This window comes from Phascolarctos cinereus, unplaced genomic scaffold (genome assembly GCF_003287225.1).
Source record: "Phascolarctos cinereus isolate Bilbo 61053 unplaced genomic scaffold, phaCin_HiC Scaffold_726;HRSCAF=1367, whole genome shotgun sequence".
In the NCBI taxonomy this organism is placed as follows: Eukaryota; Metazoa; Chordata; class Mammalia; order Diprotodontia; family Phascolarctidae; genus Phascolarctos; species Phascolarctos cinereus.
This window is the reverse complement of record NW_027556098.1, coordinates 362,491,728-362,511,589: the sequence shown is the minus strand read 5'-3', so window position 1 is coordinate 362,511,589 and position 19,862 is coordinate 362,491,728. Positions and strand designations below refer to the sequence as shown.

Here is a 19,862-nt window from a genome sequence, read left to right as displayed (position 1 = left end):
GGCGTGAAGAAGGCTGTGGGGGTAATGCTGCAGCTGAAGAAGAGCTGTCTGTCACAAGGCCCTGGAAAGGCTGGGTCTGAGCAATTCTCTTTGTAGAGCACCTACGATGGAGCTGAAGTCACTTCTCAGCAGTAAGCTTTTTGATGAGGGACCCACTGTAATGTGGCCCTGATCCTGCCATCTCCTCAACAGGCCAAGCATCATTCCTTTTCCTAGACAGACTCCTGGAGGGGCTTCCCTCCACCCATTCACTCCTTGAACCTTTGTAATCTGGCTCATGACCCCATCACTCAAATCGGCCAAGCTGAAGTCTTTGGTCAGTCTTATGATCTTTATTACTAGGTAGTCTTTGAGATCGCTTTTTCCTGGCTCTCCTCTCACCTACCTGAGCACTCCTTCATTTCCTCTCCTTAATCATCATCCTTGTTCCACCCCCTAAGCATTGGTGTCCTCCATGGCTTCGTCCTAGGCTTTCTTTGCTTGTCTCACTATTTTTACATCATCAATCCCTTTGGAAATCTGGTGAGAGCTATGAACCCCTCCTCAGAATATTTGTTATGTATATTCCTAGTGAAAGGAAATGCTAAATTTCAGTTTGAGGTCAGTGAAAATAAAGATGTATTTTTTTCTCATCCAATTTCTAGGACTCCCTGAAGTCTACCCTCAGGGGCTGTAGACCCCAGGTTAACGATCCCTACTCTACATCTATCCTTTGGTAGTCTCACTGCTCCTGTGTTAAAACAAAACAAAACAACACAACATATATCTAGTCCTAATCTCTATGTGAACTCAGTTTCCTCATCTCCAAATGCTGGCCATCTCCACCCAGATGTCACTGGAAGCATCCAAGCTCAGCATCCCTGAAACAGAACACGTGCTCCCAGATCTCTCACCCAACTTCATAACCTCAGGGTCCCCTTCAACGCCTTCCTTCCCCCACTGACTCAGCTATGAAATCCTGTCCACTCCACCTATAAAACATCTCTTGCACTTCTACCTTTCTTTCCATTAACAGTCACCACAGTAATTGTAGCCATCCTTATCCCTAACCCATCCTCCACAGACACCAGAATCATCCTCCTGGGGCATGAGCATACCTCAAAACCCTTTAGGGCCTTCTCATCTCCACTAGGCTTGACAGGTAAGACCCACCAGTCTGACTCCAGCCTGCCTTCTCTCCCAGACCTGGTACATAAATTCCCTTCATAGCCCCGTCCAATGACTTCACTGTTCTCTGAACGCCACATGCCATCTTCTACCTCCATGCAGGCTGTCCCCCACTGCACTTCATCTTCATTTCTTGCTTTCAGAAGGTTTATATTCCTTCAAGACTCAGCTCACAGGGTCAGCTAGGTGGCACAGTGGATAGAGCACCGGCCCTGGAGTCATGAGGACCTGAGTTCAAATCTGACCTCAGACACTTGACATTTACTAGCTGTGTGACCCTAGGCAAGTCACTTAACCCCTCTGCCTAGCCCCCCCCAAAAAAAAGACTCAGCCCATAGAACCCCTTCTTCATGAAGCCTCCTTCGATTTCCCTCTTCCCTATCCCAGGTGCAAATGTTCTCTTCTTCCTCAAGTCTTCTGACAGTACTTTGGGTCTCTCTTTTGTACTCACCACACATTAATTAAGCTGTAATACATTTATCTCTATACTAGTTGTACCTGTCTAGTAGAAAACAAGCTTCTTAGATGTAGACTATTTTTTAAAATCTTGGTATTCCTAGCAGTTACCATAATGCTTTAGTAAATGTTTGTCCAGTAGGCATTTAATAAACATTTAATTGAATCAGCTTAATTCCCTAAGCTGCTTAGCTACTGCTGCCTGCTAGACCCCCTTCCACAAGTCTTAACCAACTCAGTTCTCGCTGTATGACAGCAGGGGGACAATATGTTCAAAACCTCAAAGGAAGCTTAATTTGACTTCCAGAGGGCAGACTGAAGCGGTTCTGAGTGGAGGCACCAATTAGTAAGTTTGATGTTGAAAGCAGTCAAGCTCACGATCATCCGAGCTGCATCAAAGGGAGACAGCACAGTCAGAGCACAGTAAAAAGAAGTCACAGAGCAACATTCCGCCAGGGACCAGGGACCAGAGACAGCCTCAAGGGTGTAAACCCCAGAGGGCGATTGCTTTTCCTCCAGCAGCAGAGCCACCTCTTCACATGGTACCAGCCAGCTCCTCTGGTGGGCAGAGAATGAGCATGGGAAGTGGGTAAAACATACAGCCTTTCCAACAAATTAAAGATAGAACATACGACTTTCCATTGGCAATTTTTAATGTCTGAATTGTGCTAAATTCCAATGTGAGTTTAAAGGCACAGGAGGAAGGGAAGGATATCTCACTGAGAAGGAAAGATAAGGGAGGCTGGAGGAATAAAACTGTAAACCCGCTCACTTGCATTCTGCCTAAGGAAATAAATAATGCATTACAACAGAGAAACTGACTTGGATCATATTTTCATGTGAAGAAGTCACCCCAAACCTCAGCTATGCCAACTTTTACTGACAGAAATCTGAAGGCTGGTTCTGTTCCCATTCCGAGCAGATACCCAGAAAGCAGATGTATCAAGGGGATCACACCAGACACAAAAACTTAGGGTTTCCTCAAGCATTGCATACAATTATAAGGCAGTCACATACACATTTCTTTTAAAATGTCAAAAGGAACCTCAGGGTGGAAGGCTGCTTTGAAATAAAAATAGCTTGACCACTGACAACTACTACAACTGGTCCGAGTGGATGCTAGGCTTGATTCATAACATTGGTCACTTCCTGGGGAAGGGGGTGGGGTGGGGTGGGGTGGGGTGAGTGGAGCCTAAATAAAAGAGAGTTTCTCAAAACAGAACAATTTTTACTCTGGCTTCACAGGGCTTTACCTAAGTGCAAAAAGAAACCTATCGTCTTAGGGGTGTCTAAAAATTCCATTGTGTCCTCCTCTCTTCAAATTTTGTCCCTTGTATAGCTATGGAAGCTTGCATAATATGGCTGTTTCTGCCCAAAAGAGGAATATATAACTTTTCCTTATTGAGGGCTGGCTGAAATCAGGGATAGAAAGGGATAACAAATTCAAAAAAGGTAAAGGTATCTTGAAAAATACTACTGATTTGCCTAATGTGGTCATACAGGATGTACATGGCATAACGTACATTTCAGTACAAATGACATTAAGTCTTTTGTCAATTGTGATTTTCTATACTGTGGGATAGATCCTGATGAATAAAATCCAATAAAACAACAATGAAGAAAAAATTTCTTAGAACTGCCCACCTAAACATGGATACAGAGGCAGAAGTCAAAAGCATATTTATAACCATATTTCATCACAATAATGCCAGTTGTAATGACAAGTACCTTCCTCATTATTTAAAACACTGATTGGTTGGTCAGATTAAACACGAACAATTTTAACTATTTAAAGATTCAAATTTGGTATGAGCACAATGATTTGGGACCATGGTCTCAGCCTTGTAGAAAGGTTTCAGAGGAAGAGATACATCCTCCAAAGATGTGCCCGAAGTACCCAGTGGGCAGATTCAATTATGAGCACAAAAATCAATACTTTTATGTTTGTTCAAATAAGTTGGGGGTAAATTATATTATCAAAAAGTAAAGTAAAAATACCTTTATATACAATATGTTTTTAATGCTCATCCAGTGTTTTCCTTTTTAAAAAAACGGATTATTCCAATCAATTTTAAAATGGGCTATTAAATGCATTTAAATCGGGGAACCCACCTGCACTTAATTTTTCTCTTAAAAAAAGGTAAAAACATTAAGAGCTAGAACATGCTGCCAGGATGGAAACTTTCAGAAACTTGTCTTCAAGCACAGACCCTGGGCATCTCAGTCTTGTTTTGAATCCTGCAAAGCTTGAAGTCTCTCTAGCAGTGGAGGATGGGAATAATGCCACATTGAAAATAACCAGTCAGAAACAGGAAATCCCAAGTTGTCTTTGTTTAGTTTGATCAGGGCTGAGTATAAGTCTTTAGCCTTCCCAAGTTTCTTGGCAAATGCATCTGCTTGGAACTCAAATCTTCGGCTCAGTACTGTGAGACAAAAAGAAAGTACCTAAGGGAAGGTAAGGGGAAAGAAAGGGTTACTGGAAAGCAGTACTTCTGTTCTCACTGAAGATTTGGTGACACTGAGACCATGAAGGAAGTGACAAAGTGGGGCCTGGGCATGGGGAAAACAGGCCTGAAAGAAGGTGAGGTGAAGTTCAAGGATATGGAACATCAGTGGGCATCTTCATAAAGTAACGAGGTGGTCCTATACATTGCCACACATTTGAGAACATCTCTAACTCCATCATTTTCCAGATGGGAGAAGCAAAGCCTACATAGGTAAATGACTTGCCCAGTGTCACAGAAGTAGTGAGCAGGGGACTGGGATCCAAATTCAGGTTGTGATGTAAAACCCGGGGCCCCTTCCCACTATATCTCACCATCTCCAATCAAGAACAGGCATCTCTCCTCAGAGTCACTCCAGCTCTAAACCAACGATGATGATCACACCAACTGACGTCAAATATTAGGGTTGCAACAAAATATTTAGATACCCTTCAAAACTAATGAGGCAGTCTGGTATAGTGGAAAGAATGCTGGACATGGAGTCAGGAATCCTGCTTCTCACAATTAGGAGCTGTGTCATCATAGCAAAGTCATCTACCCTCTCTAAGCCTCAGCTTCCTCATTTATAAAATGGGCATCATAATAAATTGTGAAGATAAAATCATAAATGTCAGCTAAAGCAAGGAGAATGATGTTTTAAAAACAAGAAAACAAGAGCATCCCTGTGTCAGAAGGGACCCTAAGAGGGCACCTAGTCTGCCCTCTAAGGAAGCCTGATTCCTCTACAACACTCCTAACAAGTGGCCACCCAGCCTGTATGAAGACCTTCATGATGGGAAATTCAACATCCTCCACAAAACTCATCCACCATTTCCAAATTCACTCTGATCCCCCCGGGGGCAATGATGCTCCCAACACCTGAAAGTCACACAGCACTTCTGTTCCGATACTTTTGTTATGCACTGATTTGGGGGGGAGGGTGGTGTCTGGAAAAAATTTACATACTTATTTTCACTAACCTCTAGCATCTCCTTCAATTTGAATTTAAAGAATTTTTCTGAGAAGGGGTCCACAAATTTCACTAGACTACCCAAGGGGTCCTCTAATCACAGAGGACGTAAGCTCCCAAAAGACAGGGGCTCTGTCATCGCTGGCACTGTTTCCCAAGTGCCAGCACAGTATCTTGCACACAGTCAGTGCTTAATAAATGTTTGCCAAGGTGACTGTAAAGTTAGCTCTCTGGCTGCCCTGCCTCAGGCTGAGCTCCCAAGGTCCTTCTCACAAAAAGCGTTTTCTCCCTTTCTGTACTTACATAATTATCTCTTGAAGACCGAGGATTCTTCTTCATTAGCAGAACTTTAAAGATCTAAATTAATGATTTCATAGAAAGCTACTGTTTTGATGGTCCCACGATGGGATCCACTAGTATTCCAAGCTCAAAAGGGTGTAGGAACTTCTCTTTGGGAAATGATCCCAGACTCCATTCATAAGCAAAATAAGAAAAACTACCCTGTTATTCTGAAGCCATTTTTTCCATTTAAATAAAATCTACTCAATTCATTCATCATATACTTTTACACATCAGATTTAGCTCCCAGCTGAGCCGTTTCTAAAAATCAAATACATTTTCAAAAGCTAAAGACTCATTACCACTGAAATCCAAATGCATTTTCAAACAGCGTCACTGGGAAAACTGTAAGACCTCCCAACACAATTGCTTTAATGCAAATAATGCTCATTAGGATGCATGAGCCCTGATATGTGTGTGAAAACTGAAGTTTCATCACCGTATTTATTTACTACTTTTTTGATGTAGTACCTTTGGCCCATGTTTCAAAAGAAGATTTGGGGGAGACAATTCCCCTAAAATCTTTGGGGAAGGTCCAAGAATGGATTCAGCCTTTGAGCAAGTCTTCCTTCTGGACTGTAATCATCAAGGGGCCCCACTGTTTCTTTAACTGGCTTCCTGCCTTTCTTGAATGGTGCTTAGGCAACCAAAATGATTGGTCTGAGCAAGGTAACCTTGAAACAAAGCTAAGAACTAGGAAATAAATAATTTCTCTAATCATTCAAATTATGTCACAAAAAGTGACATCCAATTCATGTACTCAATTCATGAGAAAGCCCCCCTCCCTCAAAGTCTACTTAGGCTTTCAGTATAATCCTAGCAAGTACATTTATGGGCTTTTTCCAGACGACTAGGTGTAGTAAATTCAAACAGACAGGAATTCTCAAGGCAGGTCTTGAGCACTGTTCTTCATTAACATTGAGAAAACCACTGGCAGTGTGATGGTAAAGGTGGAGACAAAAAACCACCAGCTAAGAACTCAGACAGCACAGCAGTGTAAGGTCATCATATGCTATGGCAAATATAACTACACCTAACCATGTGATATCTGAGGGCAGCACATTCAGGAAGGACAGTATACTAATATTTTAAGAACGAAGATAATGATTCATCAAGAAATGGTCACATAATCAGTATATTGTTTAAAGAATGCAAAATAGTAATACATTTTAGAAGATTTTCATCAAAAATAGAATTAAATTTGGTGTAGTCAGGGGCAGCCCTGGACTTGAGGAGTATCTGGATATAGATCCCATTTCAGTTACTAATTGTGTGGCCCTGGGCAAGTCACTTCTCTGTGCTTTGATTTCCAAATCTGTAAAATGGGGGTGGGGGTGTTAAGGGAAGAAAAGGTTGGCCTTGATGGCTTTAAGGTCCCTTCTAGCTCTAAGCCTATGATTCTATAAAAGGGTAAGCCTAAGTTAATTGGAAAATGGCCTCATACAGACCATCTCATTCTCTGATGAGGCCAGAATCCTTTTTGTTTTTCCTGGGGTTCATACCCAGTTAAAATTACCTCTTTTACAGTCTTTTCAGTTATCTAAGAACCCTATGTTTATGTTGTTTCAAGTTGTAGCAATCTGTGTAGGGATTACTGACACACTTAGCCTAGCTTTGACATTCTTGATCTCTTTCAACATTCTCAGCTGAGCATCCTTATCATAACCAGGTCCTTCCTTTATGCTCTCATTCATTATTAAGCAGGAGTTACGGAATGCTGTTCAATCAGGGTATCAATGCAAGCCGCGCATCTGAAGGCTACGCAGCTGAGTCTGAGTTCTGGCAGGTTCCCATCAGGTTGGAAAAGCTCTAAGTAGAGCTTGTGTGTCTGCCCTCTGAGGACCAGCCTAGCCAAGTGTAAAGAGGCTCATCACTAAGAGGCTGCCCACCACATAATGTCTTTTTTCTGGGTAACAAACTCTTATGAAGAGTGTACACTACAACACTGGGGCCTGTGCTGGCAGAGGTAGTGTTCACTGAGGAAATCGGCCAAAGAACACCCTTCTTTGTGTCCATCCCACAGTACTGCCCATGCCCACTAAATACTAGATGACTGTTCTTTGCATTAAACCTCACATTCAATACCACCTCACTAATTCCTGTCCTTTCTGTAGTTTATATCCTGCCAGAGCTATTTCTCTTAGTGCCTTTCCATTAAATTCCTGGAATACCAGTTACATCAGGATCTGTATTCAGTGAATGTCCCCCACTTCATTCAGGCAGGCTTCTAAGCTGGGGTCTAACAAGGACTTGTCTACACTGGCTCTACTCTTCTGCTGGGTTAACTGTTGATTCCAAAGGTAGATTATTTTACTATTGCTACCATCTTCAAGCACAGCATACCCTCAGAGATCAGCATAACGTCAGAGCTACAGGGGGTCTCCAAGTGCATCTGGTCCAACTCACTGCTAAACAAGAACCCCCCTGCCCATGAGGGGTCATTCAGTCTCCAATAAATAAGCTCTCACAACCTCAGAGAATTTCCATTAGAATATTCTCCTTATATTGGGTTGGAATTTGCTTCTCTTTAAATTCTACCCATTACAGGCCATGTGGTATGGTGAAAATAACAATGGGCTTGAAGCCAGAGGCCTGGGTCTGAATCCTGGCCTTGCTACTCGTAGTCTACGTGATTACGGGCAGGTCACTGATCTTCTCTGAAGAGGAATGGACTCAGTTAGCTGGTTGGCTGCTGAGGTCATCTACGATCCCACTCTGACCCTCTTTAGTCAAGCTGCTTCCCCATTTCCTCAGGTTTGACATCTTCTTTTGGGGAAGGTTTCCTCCTATTTCCAGAAGGCCAAAAGCTATGTATAGGCCTGCCTCTCAGCCCTACCCACAATTTCCTCCCAGTAGCTAAAGGTTTCCTTGCCTCCTTTCCAAGGGCTTGAGAGTTATTATGGAAAGTTTCCTTCTTGACCACAACAGTAGGGCCCTTGGCCATCCAAGTGTCATATCTCTAGGCACACTTTGTCTTTTCTCAAATTTAACCACCATTCTGTTATCTTTTTTATGTTTAGTACAAGAACCCAATTACTACTCTGGTCTAGGTGGGAGCCTGCTCAGCTCACAGCCCAGCCACTCCACCTGCAGCACCTGACAAACTAAAATCCTCCTCCCTGGCCCCATCATTCAGTCCATGTGCTGAATAAACACATTTCCTGATCTTTCAAGGCCTTCCGCGAGGAACGGAGTAGTATCTTAAAGACTGCTAGACCTCTAGGTCCAGGACTTAGTAAACTATGTGAACACATAAAAGACCATACTTTACCTCATTGTAAGGTGAAAAAATAAACTGGAAGATGATCATTAGTCCAATCAGAGTGGGTTGAGTATCATAAAAACCAAATGCAGCAAAGAGTTCTTTTTGACCAATTAATATGGCAAATAAGAAAAAACAAAGGAAAGAATTCATCTAAAATAAAAGAGACAGATATGCCAAGTTATGGTTAGAATGCTCTCATCACAGGGCAACATTCACACAGCCTGGATTTTATTTTTAAATTCTACCACATACTCTCATTTTAAGAATGACATTGAATGTGATCACAGAAAATGTCATGCACTTAGTTTCATTTCTGCCCCAGACAGGAAGGAATGTATGCATACAGTGTGCCCACACCAATCCTGTGTTTGAAGATATTCTTAACTAATAGCTAAAATGCACACAGCACTTCAAGGACGCAAGAGGGTTTTATATATCTATGATTCTACCTGATCCATACACAATGACCCAATGAAAACGCTAGCATAAGTATTAGTAGTCTCACTTTATTGGGGAGGAAAGAGACTCAGAGTAACAGGGTCATTTCCAAAAATCACAGAGAAAATAATTGCAAAGCCAACACTTGAATCTAGGTCCACTGATTCTATATTCAGGGCTCTTTCCACTCCCCTGTGCTATCTCTTTCCGTTTAGAATGAGAGCAAACTGAACTAATTCACAGTTCCACCAACAATGTAAAAGAATACCTGTCTTTCAACAACCTCCAACACTGTCCAGTCTGATATTTTGTCAGCTTTGCTAATTTTCTGGGTGTGAAGTAAAATCTCAAAGTTGTTTTGATCTGAATTTCTTATTAGTGATCTAAAGCAATCTTTCATATGATGGTTAATAATTTTCCATTTCCACATGTTCTAACCACTCATCCACTAGAGAATGGCTTTTGACTATCAGACCATTATCAAAGATATCTGATACAAAGATTTTTTTCCCAGTTGACAGTTGCCCACCTTATCTCAACCACATTAATTTTGTTTATATAAAACTAGCTCCCTCTTTTATGGAGCCTAAGACTACATTAGGTTTTTTTGGCTTCCAAGTTACATGCTATCATTCAAATGTCAAATCTGAGCCTTGTCCCAGCAGCAGCCGTGTGGCCTCAATGGCAGGTGCCATCTTTCTCTGATGCCTGGTGGTTCCCTCCAAAGGCATATGCCCTGTTGCTGCTTCTTTAAAAGCCCAACTATCCTCTTTGGGCAACTTCTTTAGTTCTCACTTTCTGTCTGATAGAGTCTTCAGCTCATTTCTAAAGAAATATTATCCCACCTGATGTATATTTTAGTTCACCCACATTTATCAATTCTTTCATGTTTGTTCTACTGTCTCTCATGGTGCTGGACTGAAAAAAAAATTGGCTTTTTGTCCAGTAATAAATGAACTACATAAAAATAAATAAATGAATGAAAGAATGAATAAATAAATAAATCAACTACATTATCGCTAAGGTCCCTTCCAGCTCCGAATCCTGTAACCAAATAAAGGAACAAAGCTGCCTATGACACAGGTTTTAAGGGAATCCAAACACAAAGGGAATAGAAATTATTAAACAAATTTGGTACACATGAATATAATGGAATACCACTGCAGTGTAATGAATGGTAAGAAGTATGAGAAGACAACTGATACAAAGTAAAGCAGAACCAGGAAAAAAACACACAGAGGGGCAGTATGGAAGAGTGAAGAGAATTGGCTTTGGAGTCAGGAAGACGTGGGTTCAAGTTCTGTCTCTGACACATACTAGCCAGACAATCATGGACAAGTCACAATCTCTCAGGAGCCTAGGCAACTTTCTTAAGACTCTAAGTTGTAGAACAGCTACCTGCTTCTCTCTAGATATAGATATAGAAAGATATGATAATATCTGTATATACAAAATGTGTCTATATATAATGTGTATACAACATATATTTTATTTATACATATATAGAGAGAGACATGAGGGAAAGAGAGTAGAAGAGGTGGGGAGGGAGGAAGAGGGAGAGGAGGGAACAGAAAGGGAGAGAGAGAAAGAATGTGTTTTTTTTTTGGTTTGGTCCAGTGATTTCACATACATACAAATATGTATGCACATGTACACGTGTATATTATTATACATACACACATAATGGAAAGGCCAATAACAATGAGATCTGACCATTCTCTAATTATAAAGACCAAAATGACTCCAAAGAAGAGATGTGAATGTACCTGCTCCCTTTTTCATAGAGGCAGGGGTCCAGGGGGATACAGAATGGTGAATGTAGTAACAGACCTGACTGATATGTTAGTTAGTTTTGCTAGGCTGCTTTTTCCGCACCTTTTCAATTCTTTGTTATATGGAATGGCTTTATAGGAAAGGAAGGGAAGAAGGAGATACAAAAACAAGATAGCAATAAAAATTTTATAAAAAGGCATGGATCAAAATCTTCTCGTGGTCAAGGGCAAAACTGCTAAAAACGGTTGTGGAAAAGAAATTTTTGCTGTGCAAAGCTAACTGGTAAAATGACAAAATGAGTCAGTGACTCATTACATGCTGCTTTCTTCCTCAGACCTTGCAGCTAGTAAAATGACACACCAGGACTGATTGAAGACATGGGTGAGAATGTGCACTCAAGGCACAGGCATACCCCAGAGATATTGCAGGTTTGGTCCCAGACCACCACAATAATGCAATCATCTCAATAAACTCAGTCACGTGAATTCTTGGGTTTTCCAGTGCATTAAAAAAAAAAGCTATTTTTACATAATATTGTAGTCTATTAAGTGTACAATAGTATTCTGTCAAAAAAAATCAAACCCTTATAATGTATATACCTTAATTTAAAAATATTTTATTGCTACAAAATGCTAACCATCGCCCAAGCCTTCAGTGAGTCACAATCTTTTTGCCGGTGGTAGGTCTTGCCTTGATGTTGATGGATGCTGCCTATTCAGGGTATTAGCTGCTGAAGGCTGGGGTGTCTGTGGCAATTTCTTAAAAATAAGACAATGAAATCTGCTGCATCAATTGACTCTTTTACTGGAATACTCAGAGGCCCTTGTAGAGTTATTAACTGGCCTAATTTCATTACTATTTTGTCTCAAGGAATAGGGAGGCCCAAAGGAAGTCCAGAGAGAGATGGTGGAACAGGCAGTTGGTTGAACAGTCAGAATATACAAATTTACTGATTAATCTGCCATCTTATATAGACAGGCATGATTTATGAAGTCCCAAAACAATTACAATAGTAATATCAAAGATCACTGATCAGATCATCATAACAGATAAAATAATGAAAAGATGTGAAATATTGTGAGAATTACCAAAATATGACACACAGACACAATGTGAGCACATGCTACTGAAAAAATGGGACCTGCAGACTTGTTTGAAGCAGGACTGCCACAAGCCTTCAATCTGTAAAAAACGCAATAAAGTGAAGGGCAATAAAATGAGATACGCCTGTACTGGTCTTCTGCCTGGACGTCTAAATTATCTGTAGCTGTACAAAACGGTCTGGTGAATTTGTAGTAAATATGTTCTTTTTATGAAGGATTAGAAATAATAATAATAATAATAATAATAATAATAATAATAATTTTTTTAAAAAGCAAGGTGTGCAGACAATGATAGATTCTGAACCTGGATTCAAGTCCTGGTTCTGTGACCTTAGGCAAGTGAAGTGGCCTTGGCCAAGCTCTCTGGGCTTCCCTCTTCACATCTGTAAATCAGAGGCTTGGACTAGATGGAGGGTTCTCAGACTTATCTGCGTCATGACCCCCATGGGCAACCCAGTGAAGTTTTTGGAGCCCTCCTTAGAGTAGTGGTTTTAAAAAAAATGTATAAAATAAAATACACTATAGGATTACAAACAAAACCAATAATAACGAAATACAGTTATTCCTAAACCCCAGGTTAAGAATCTCTAGACTAGGTGATCTCTAAAGTCCATTCCAACTCTAAATCTTAGGAACTCAACTTTGGGATGAAGACCCAAACCCAGCAACAATTCCCATTCCAGAGCTGGTGAGGTGTGGTTACGCATGCCCATAAATCCCTGCTACTCGGCAGGCTGAGGCTGCGGGATTGCTTGAGCTCAGGAGTTCTGAGATGCAACAGGATAAAGTCGAGAGGGTATCTACATTAATCTAGAACCAATATAGTGAGTTCCCAGAAGGGAGGATTACAACGCTGCCCAAACTTTTAACCTTAAAGCTTCCCTAAAGATCAATATTAGGACTGGGCCCATGAGCAGCTGCTACACTTACAGCCTGGGTGAGATAAGGAGACCTAGTCTCCAAAAAATGATTTCCCACTCCATATGTCACTTTTCTGTCCTCTATGTCTGCCTTCCCCTTCATGGCTGCATTTGTCAAAGTCTTGGGCAGGGGTGGGGAACCTGTGGCCTCAAGGACACATGATCCCCACACCCTTGACTTTGGAAGTCAATGACTTCTATAATACCAGTAATTGAAAAGAAATCTGGAGAAGTGAGGCGAAACAGTGCTTTGGGGCTGTCCCTCCCAGGAAAGGATTACTTGTTTATGAAAAAGCACAGGTGTCTACCTGACTTGTAGCAGAGAAGCTGGAAAAGCAGGTCTTCTAAGCAAACCAGAATGCTCACACACTCACCTGACTGATAACGATATTTTTGACAGTGTGGCCTAACTTCCAGTGTCCCAGTTCATGGCCAAGAACAGCAAGAACCTCTTCATTTTTACAGCCTTGTTTCTTATTCTGAATAGAAAAAAAATATTAATAATCAGTATAGGAATCTATTTTCGGGGCAGCTAGGTGGCACAGTGGATAGAGCACTGGCCCTGGCTTCAGGAGGACCTGAGTTCAAATCCAGTCTCAGACACATAATACTTACTATCTGTGTGACTCTGGGCAAGTCACTTAACCCCACTGCCTACCAAAAACAAAACAAAACAAAAAAACAGGAATCTATTTTCAGGAATATCTCTTGAATTGACAGCATGAATATGGCTAAAAGAGAGCTTCCCCAAGCTCAGCCTGTGATCATGATAAGCCCTGGGCTTCTCCCTTTGTACTCCCCCAAAAGGCAGGCTAGGGGGGGGCTTATTCCTTTGTCTTAGACTTTGTCACCCTCATCAATGTCTGTTTGGCCACACAGTCACTCTTTTGTTCAATTCTTATCGAAGGAGCCTAGCACAGTGCCTAATTCGCACAAAGCATGCATGCACCAGGGACTGAGAGAAATGCCAGGGTGAGACAAAGTCACTGCCTTCACAGAATAAGACATACAGAGAATTACAATATACCATCATTATAAAAGCTGAAATCCACATAAATAAAGCTTTAACATTTGTTTACAAGACATGATCATATCTAATACTGTAAGGTAGGCAGTGATAGATACTGTTACCCTCACTCTGCAGATAAGGAAACTGAGGCTCAGAGACACGAAGTAACTTGCTCAGGATCACACAGTTACTAAGAGGCAAAGTCACGGGGCAGCTAGGTGGCACAGTGGAAAGAGCACAGGCCCTGAAGTCAGAAGTACCTGAGTTCAAATCTGGCCTCAGACCAAACACTTGACACTTACTAGCTGTGTGACCCTGGGCAAGTTACTTCACCCCAATTGCCTAAATCAAAAAAAAAAAAAAGAGGCAAAGTCAGATCGCTGCAGGTGGAGCTTCCTTCCCACTCATGACCAGCGCGCTAGAGGAGAAGTCTAAAGGAAAAGCTCTGTTATAGACCACAGGCATCACAGAAGGCAGCTGAAGGAGTAGGCATTTGAGCTGAGACTTCAAGGACGGCGAGGAATTAGTGAACATCTAAAAAGAGAAGCAGTCACCACAGAGACAGCAAAGCTTTATCAAGAAAGGCCATACAAGATCAACTTCATTTCCTTTTTTGGAGGGTGACTAAATTTGAAGATCAAGGGAATGCTGCAGAAATTGCTTACCTATATTTTTGCTAAGCACTTGATGAAGTTTCTCATGTTATTTTTGTGGATGAGATAAAGCGTGTGGGCTAGGCAAGAGTACAGTTAAGCGTGTGTGGAAATAGAAGAAAGGCTGGACCCAAAGAGTAGCCATTGGTTTATCACCTCAGAATGAGATCTCTATCCATGTGCCCTACGGGTATGTTCTTGGCTCTGTGGTAGCTAACATTTTTAAATTAATGCCTCAGTAAGGCATGGAGAACATACTTAACAAATCTGCAAATGACCCAAAGTTGGGAAGATAGCTACCATGGACTGGATCTATGATTTCCTTGGCACAGGGAACTTCTCTCTACTGACAGAAATTGGCACCTTCTTTGTCTTGGTGAGCTGTCTAGAGAGGTGAAGTGACTTACTTGTCCAGGGCCACAGCACCAATGGAACAAAGTGTAGTCCCGATCAAAGGAGGGTCTTAAACCACCCTGGCTCTGAGGCCAGTTCTCTTCTGACTACATCATGCTGCCTGTCTCTCCACACATAGCAGATACCAAAAACCAGATTCAGATGACAGAATCTGGATCTAAGAAATGGCTGCTGCTTAGAACATCAGCTGAGTTTTCTAACAAGATGAAATTTAACAGGGATAAATATAAAAATTTACCCTGACATCCAAATAATCAATAGCTCAAGAATAAGACAAGGGAGCCATGGACAGAGGGCTGCTTATTTGGAAAGACTGAGGGTTTTAGTGGGTTTTAAGCATCACATTAATCAATGATGTGATATGACAACCAAAACCCCCTCATTAAATCTTCTGCTGAATTAGAACTGGTCTAATATCTAGACTAGAGAGGAGACAGTCTTATGAACTCTGCTCTATCAAATGACATCTAGAGCACAGTGTTTAGGTCTGGGCTCACATCTTAAGGACACTGAGAACCTGGAGTGCATCCAGGAGGACCACAAGGATGGTGATGGACCACATCAGCATGGACTGAAGAAATTGGGGATCTATAGTCTGGAGCAGTTTAAGGGAAGCATGACAGCAGCCATCTTCAGGACTTGAAGAGCCCCTCCGTGGAAGAGAGCAGACTTGTTTGGCCCTGCAGGCAGAACCTGGGGCAACAGGTCTAAGTCACAAAGAGGCAAAGTGAAGCTTGATGTCAGCAGAAACCTACTCACAATTAGAGTTGCACCTAAATTAACACTGTTTGGGAGAGGGTAGATTCTCGCTCACTGGGTATCTTCAGGAAAAGAGGGATGACCCCTTGTTGGGTGGAAGGGCTTCTTGGTCAGATATGGGTTGGACCAGAAGTCCTCTGAAGTCCCTGCCAACTCTGTGACCCTGTGAGGGCAAGGGAGGATGATGTGCCCGTGAAAATAAGAGCTGGCATCTATATAATGCTTTCAGACACACACACACACACACACACACACACACACACAACACACACAAACACGCAGCCTCATCTGAGGAACAGAGAACGAGGTTGTGTGAGGCACAGAAGGAGAGTAAAGGGCATATTTAGCTCCACAAAGTGTAAGCTCCCTGAGGTCAGGGCCAATTCATTTTTGCATTTGTATCCACTGTGCTTAGCATACAGTAGGTACTCAATAAATATGTGCTGACTGGTGAGGACAGAAAATACAGTGCACAGAGGGAGCTAATACAAAGTATTATCTCTAAGCACTACCAGGGCCTGGAGGAGGGAGAGGGAGAGCTGGCACCCAGCTTACAATGGGGGACATCCCTAGGATATCCCTGCTACAGCAGGCTTTGGGAAAAGCTGAACTAGATAGCTCAGGTTTAATATGGCCCACCTTTCAGGGGACTTAGGAAAGCCAAATGATGAAGACAAGCTGGGGTACCTCAGGTATATAGGAGAGGCAGGTGGTAAGAGTGAGCACAGGAAAGAACGGCTGAGGCTGGCAGGGGCAGTGTGGTTGTGGCACCCTTGGCATGAGGTCTGGGTCTTTCTCTCCTTCAGTGTCACTGATCTGGATCATGGCCCCTGGTGCTCAAGACCATATATGACATTCATAGAACTGAATAAAAGAGGCTGTAGGTAATCCTAGACAGTCTGAATTATACCAGCTGAGTGTCATCCCAACTTTCTGTCCTTATGACAAAGGTCTGTGCTGAAATCATGAGATGTCAGAGGAATGATCCAGAAGCTAACAGCAGCATCCCCACAAAGCTGGGTTGGAGTGCGCAAGGGCAAACCCAGATCATTCCTCAAACTTCCCCAAACTCCAGAAAATCTCCTCAGCCTTCTTCCAATGCTTCCTCAGAGCACACTGGTGTTCCTTTGTCCTCAGAGGCCTATGCTCTGAAGACTCCACTAACTGGAGAAGAGGTCCCCAACGGAGTTAGTGAACAGGAGGAGGCTACGGGAAACAAACCTCCTCTTCTTAACAACCAAGCCAAGCAGGAGAGCAGCCAGGACTACAACACAAGAGGAAGAATATGGGATTCACACAGCAGGAAGAAAGGGGACCCTGGGCCCCAAAACACAGATGAAAGAAGTGATCAGAGAATATATTTCCAGGAGCTATAGCTGGAGCAGGGGGAGCAGCTCAAACAAACCAGAAACTACAGTGACCCAGGTCTCTACTGCACTCGAAAAACAACTGTTGTTCAAGACAGAAAAAGTGCTGTGATAGGCAGCAGCATGGCAGTGTGGATGTTGGCAGCAATGAACAAATGGGAAGGGAAGAGAATAAGCATTTACATAGCATCTACCATGTGTCAGGCACTGTGCTAAGTCAAATGGAATCTAGAGCTACTGCCCCTTCTCTTAACAAGTCCTTATTTTAGAGTTAGAGACATTAAAGGAAGGCTCTGTCTGTGTGTGTGCGTGTACATGGGCACAAGTGCAAATGACAGATAAATGTAAAAAGATACCTAAATGGAGAGGAAAAAACCAAAAAACGGAAGCCAAAAGAAGACAGACTAGCCAGACAGCTTTGAAAGTAAGAGGCTGATGTTATGATAAACCTAAAAAGAAAAGCAAACTGTACATAACTGAGGCCTGCCATTTCAGCTACAATCCTTTTTCTGTTCTACTATCCATACGTAAAAGCGTATTCTATTTTTTGTTTGCTAACTTCAGAATAAAATTTTAAGTTAATTTTAAAAAAAACAACTGGGTACCTAGTTTTTCTTTAACATTTTAGAGTGAAGTCTAAAAGTCATGAAATTGTGGGGGAAAAAAGGACCTGGTATTTCCTGTACCTTTTTATGGGGATGGAAGTACACGCCAGGGAGAATGAAGACTGAGGCAGCTAGGCAGGTGTAACTGAACAGCCAGAGAACCTAAATCCAGATCTGAGTCCTATTATCACACACCTGGCCTTGGGCAAGTCATTTCCCTTACCTGGAGCCCGAGACTCACCCTTGCGTAATAAGACAAGGTCAAACTACATTATCCGTAAGGCCTCTTCCTGCTCTAAATTCTATGATCCTGTAACTGTTTACAAACCTGTCCATGGGCCTTACCCTGGCAAAGTTTTGGGTGAGACTTTAATTTCATCTTTTGTTTGCCTCGATGACGGTAGCAGGAAAAAAAATCATGTAGAAAAAAACACTTGATTCTCCTACCAGGATATGTGGGGCCAGGGGAGGAAAACAGGCAGAAAAAGGGCAGGAACTCTGTAAAGTATGTCCTCCCTCCCCCTCCCGTGGGTCACAGAGCACCCCTAGACTGCTGAGCAGCCTGGTCTCACTCACTGCTAACACAGAGTTAATTTTGAACTTTGCCTTCTGCCCAAACATACCCCAGAGACTCAGGTACCGGACAGGCTGTTTTCCAACGGTCTTATCACACTTAGCCCTTCCTGGAACACTGGCCCCCCCTGCCATGGGCAAAGTATCAAGCTGTGCCACAGGAACACAACACCCTGCTTGTCCCACTGCCTCTCAAACGCCAGACAGTCCTCTGGACCCCCAAACAGGGCAGCCTGAGGAGCCTGTATTTGTGTCCCTGGCACATAGTAGGGGGAAGGGAAAGGAATAAGCATTAATATGAAATCTACTACGGGGCCAGTCACTACACTAAGAGTTTTACAAATATCTCATCTGACTCTCACAACATTCCTCTTATTACACCATTTTACAGTTGAGGAAATTGGGGTTAAGTGACCTGCCATAGGGTCACTCAGCTATTCCAGTCTTTCTGACTCCAGGCCCAGCCCTCTATCCACTGCTCCCCCAGGTGCCTTGATTGCTGGTATATTATATGGGTCTAGTCTAATTATTTTCTGGAGACCAGTAACAGCATTTCTCCTCCAACATTCCACTCAAGGCTGCCTCCACAGGCCAATGATGGCAGTCCAGTCACCACTATGGGTCTGAGGATTAGGCTAAATGGACTAGTTCCACCGCCCTTCCCAGATGTTGTGTGCTGACGTGAGTTTCAATGACATTTTTAGTAAGGAACTTCTCTCGTCTTCTTGGAGTTTTCAAGAATTCCCTTATCCCAGAAAATCAGACACTTCATCACTCCAAAATACAGGACCTCTATCTGAAACCCAACTTGCCAATAAAGGACTGTGGCCGTGTCACAAGTCAATCCTGTTCCCCATGGCCCAGCAGCCTCTAACCCCAGAACTAGAGGTATGAGGCAATTATATACACAGTGGACAGGTATAGGGATATTTCACGTTCTCTAAACAGGGGCTGCACCCCTGGGACTGCCAAAAGTGGCTGCAGATACTGAAAGCAGAAGACAAGAGTTCAAGTCAAACTCACTCTCCCTTTGGCCTTCGTTTCTGGGCTTTCCCCCTCTTGCGGGGGGGATTCCGAGGAGCTCTCCTCCGGTGGCTCTTTGTTGAGCATGGAGTACTCTTCGAGCAGCGTGTCAAACAAAACGATCCGCTTGTTCTTGAAGAAGCCATAAAAGTATGCATTGCTGTGGGAGGAGCGCTTCGATCCTGTTGGGAGAGTTCAAAGCAGAGAGAAACTAAACTTCTAGGGCCTAAAACTGCCTGGCTCTGCTCAGTGTCATTATGAGAGGAATGGACAAATAAACCTTTCTGTCATGCTAGTGCTTGAGAGGACTCAGTCAACTACCTAAAATTACTGTCAATATGCCATAATACCTTTGGCATTCATTTACTTTCTTGAAACCTGTGATGACATCAGCACAGAAATCAGCATGTTAAGAGTGAGTGAAGGGGCAGCTAGGTGGCGCAGTGGATAGAGCACCGGCCCTGAAGTCAGGAGGACCTGAGTTCAAATCTGGCCTCAGACCACACACTTGACACTTACTAGCTGTGTGACCCTGGGTAAGTCAC

The 19,862-nt window shown here is 42.6% G+C and overlaps 1 protein-coding gene across 1 annotated transcript in view; it reads right to left on the bottom strand.

The window, feature by feature from the left end:
- Positions 1–2,255: 2,255 nt before the first annotated feature.
- The window catches only part of ZMPSTE24 (zinc metallopeptidase STE24), a 49,213-nt gene continuing 31,606 nt past the window's right edge, over positions 2,256–19,862 (bottom strand). Inside the window, exons 7-10 of the mRNA XM_020983564.2 lie at positions 19,318–19,499; positions 13,289–13,393; positions 8,687–8,830; positions 2,256–4,068 (exon numbers count right to left, since the gene is read on the bottom strand). Of these exons, the coding sequence (XP_020839223.1) occupies positions 3,844–4,068; positions 8,687–8,830; positions 13,289–13,393; positions 19,318–19,499 (656 nt within the window). The 3' untranslated portion in view covers positions 2,256–3,843. The remainder of the gene's footprint in view (positions 4,069–8,686; positions 8,831–13,288; positions 13,394–19,317; positions 19,500–19,862) is intronic.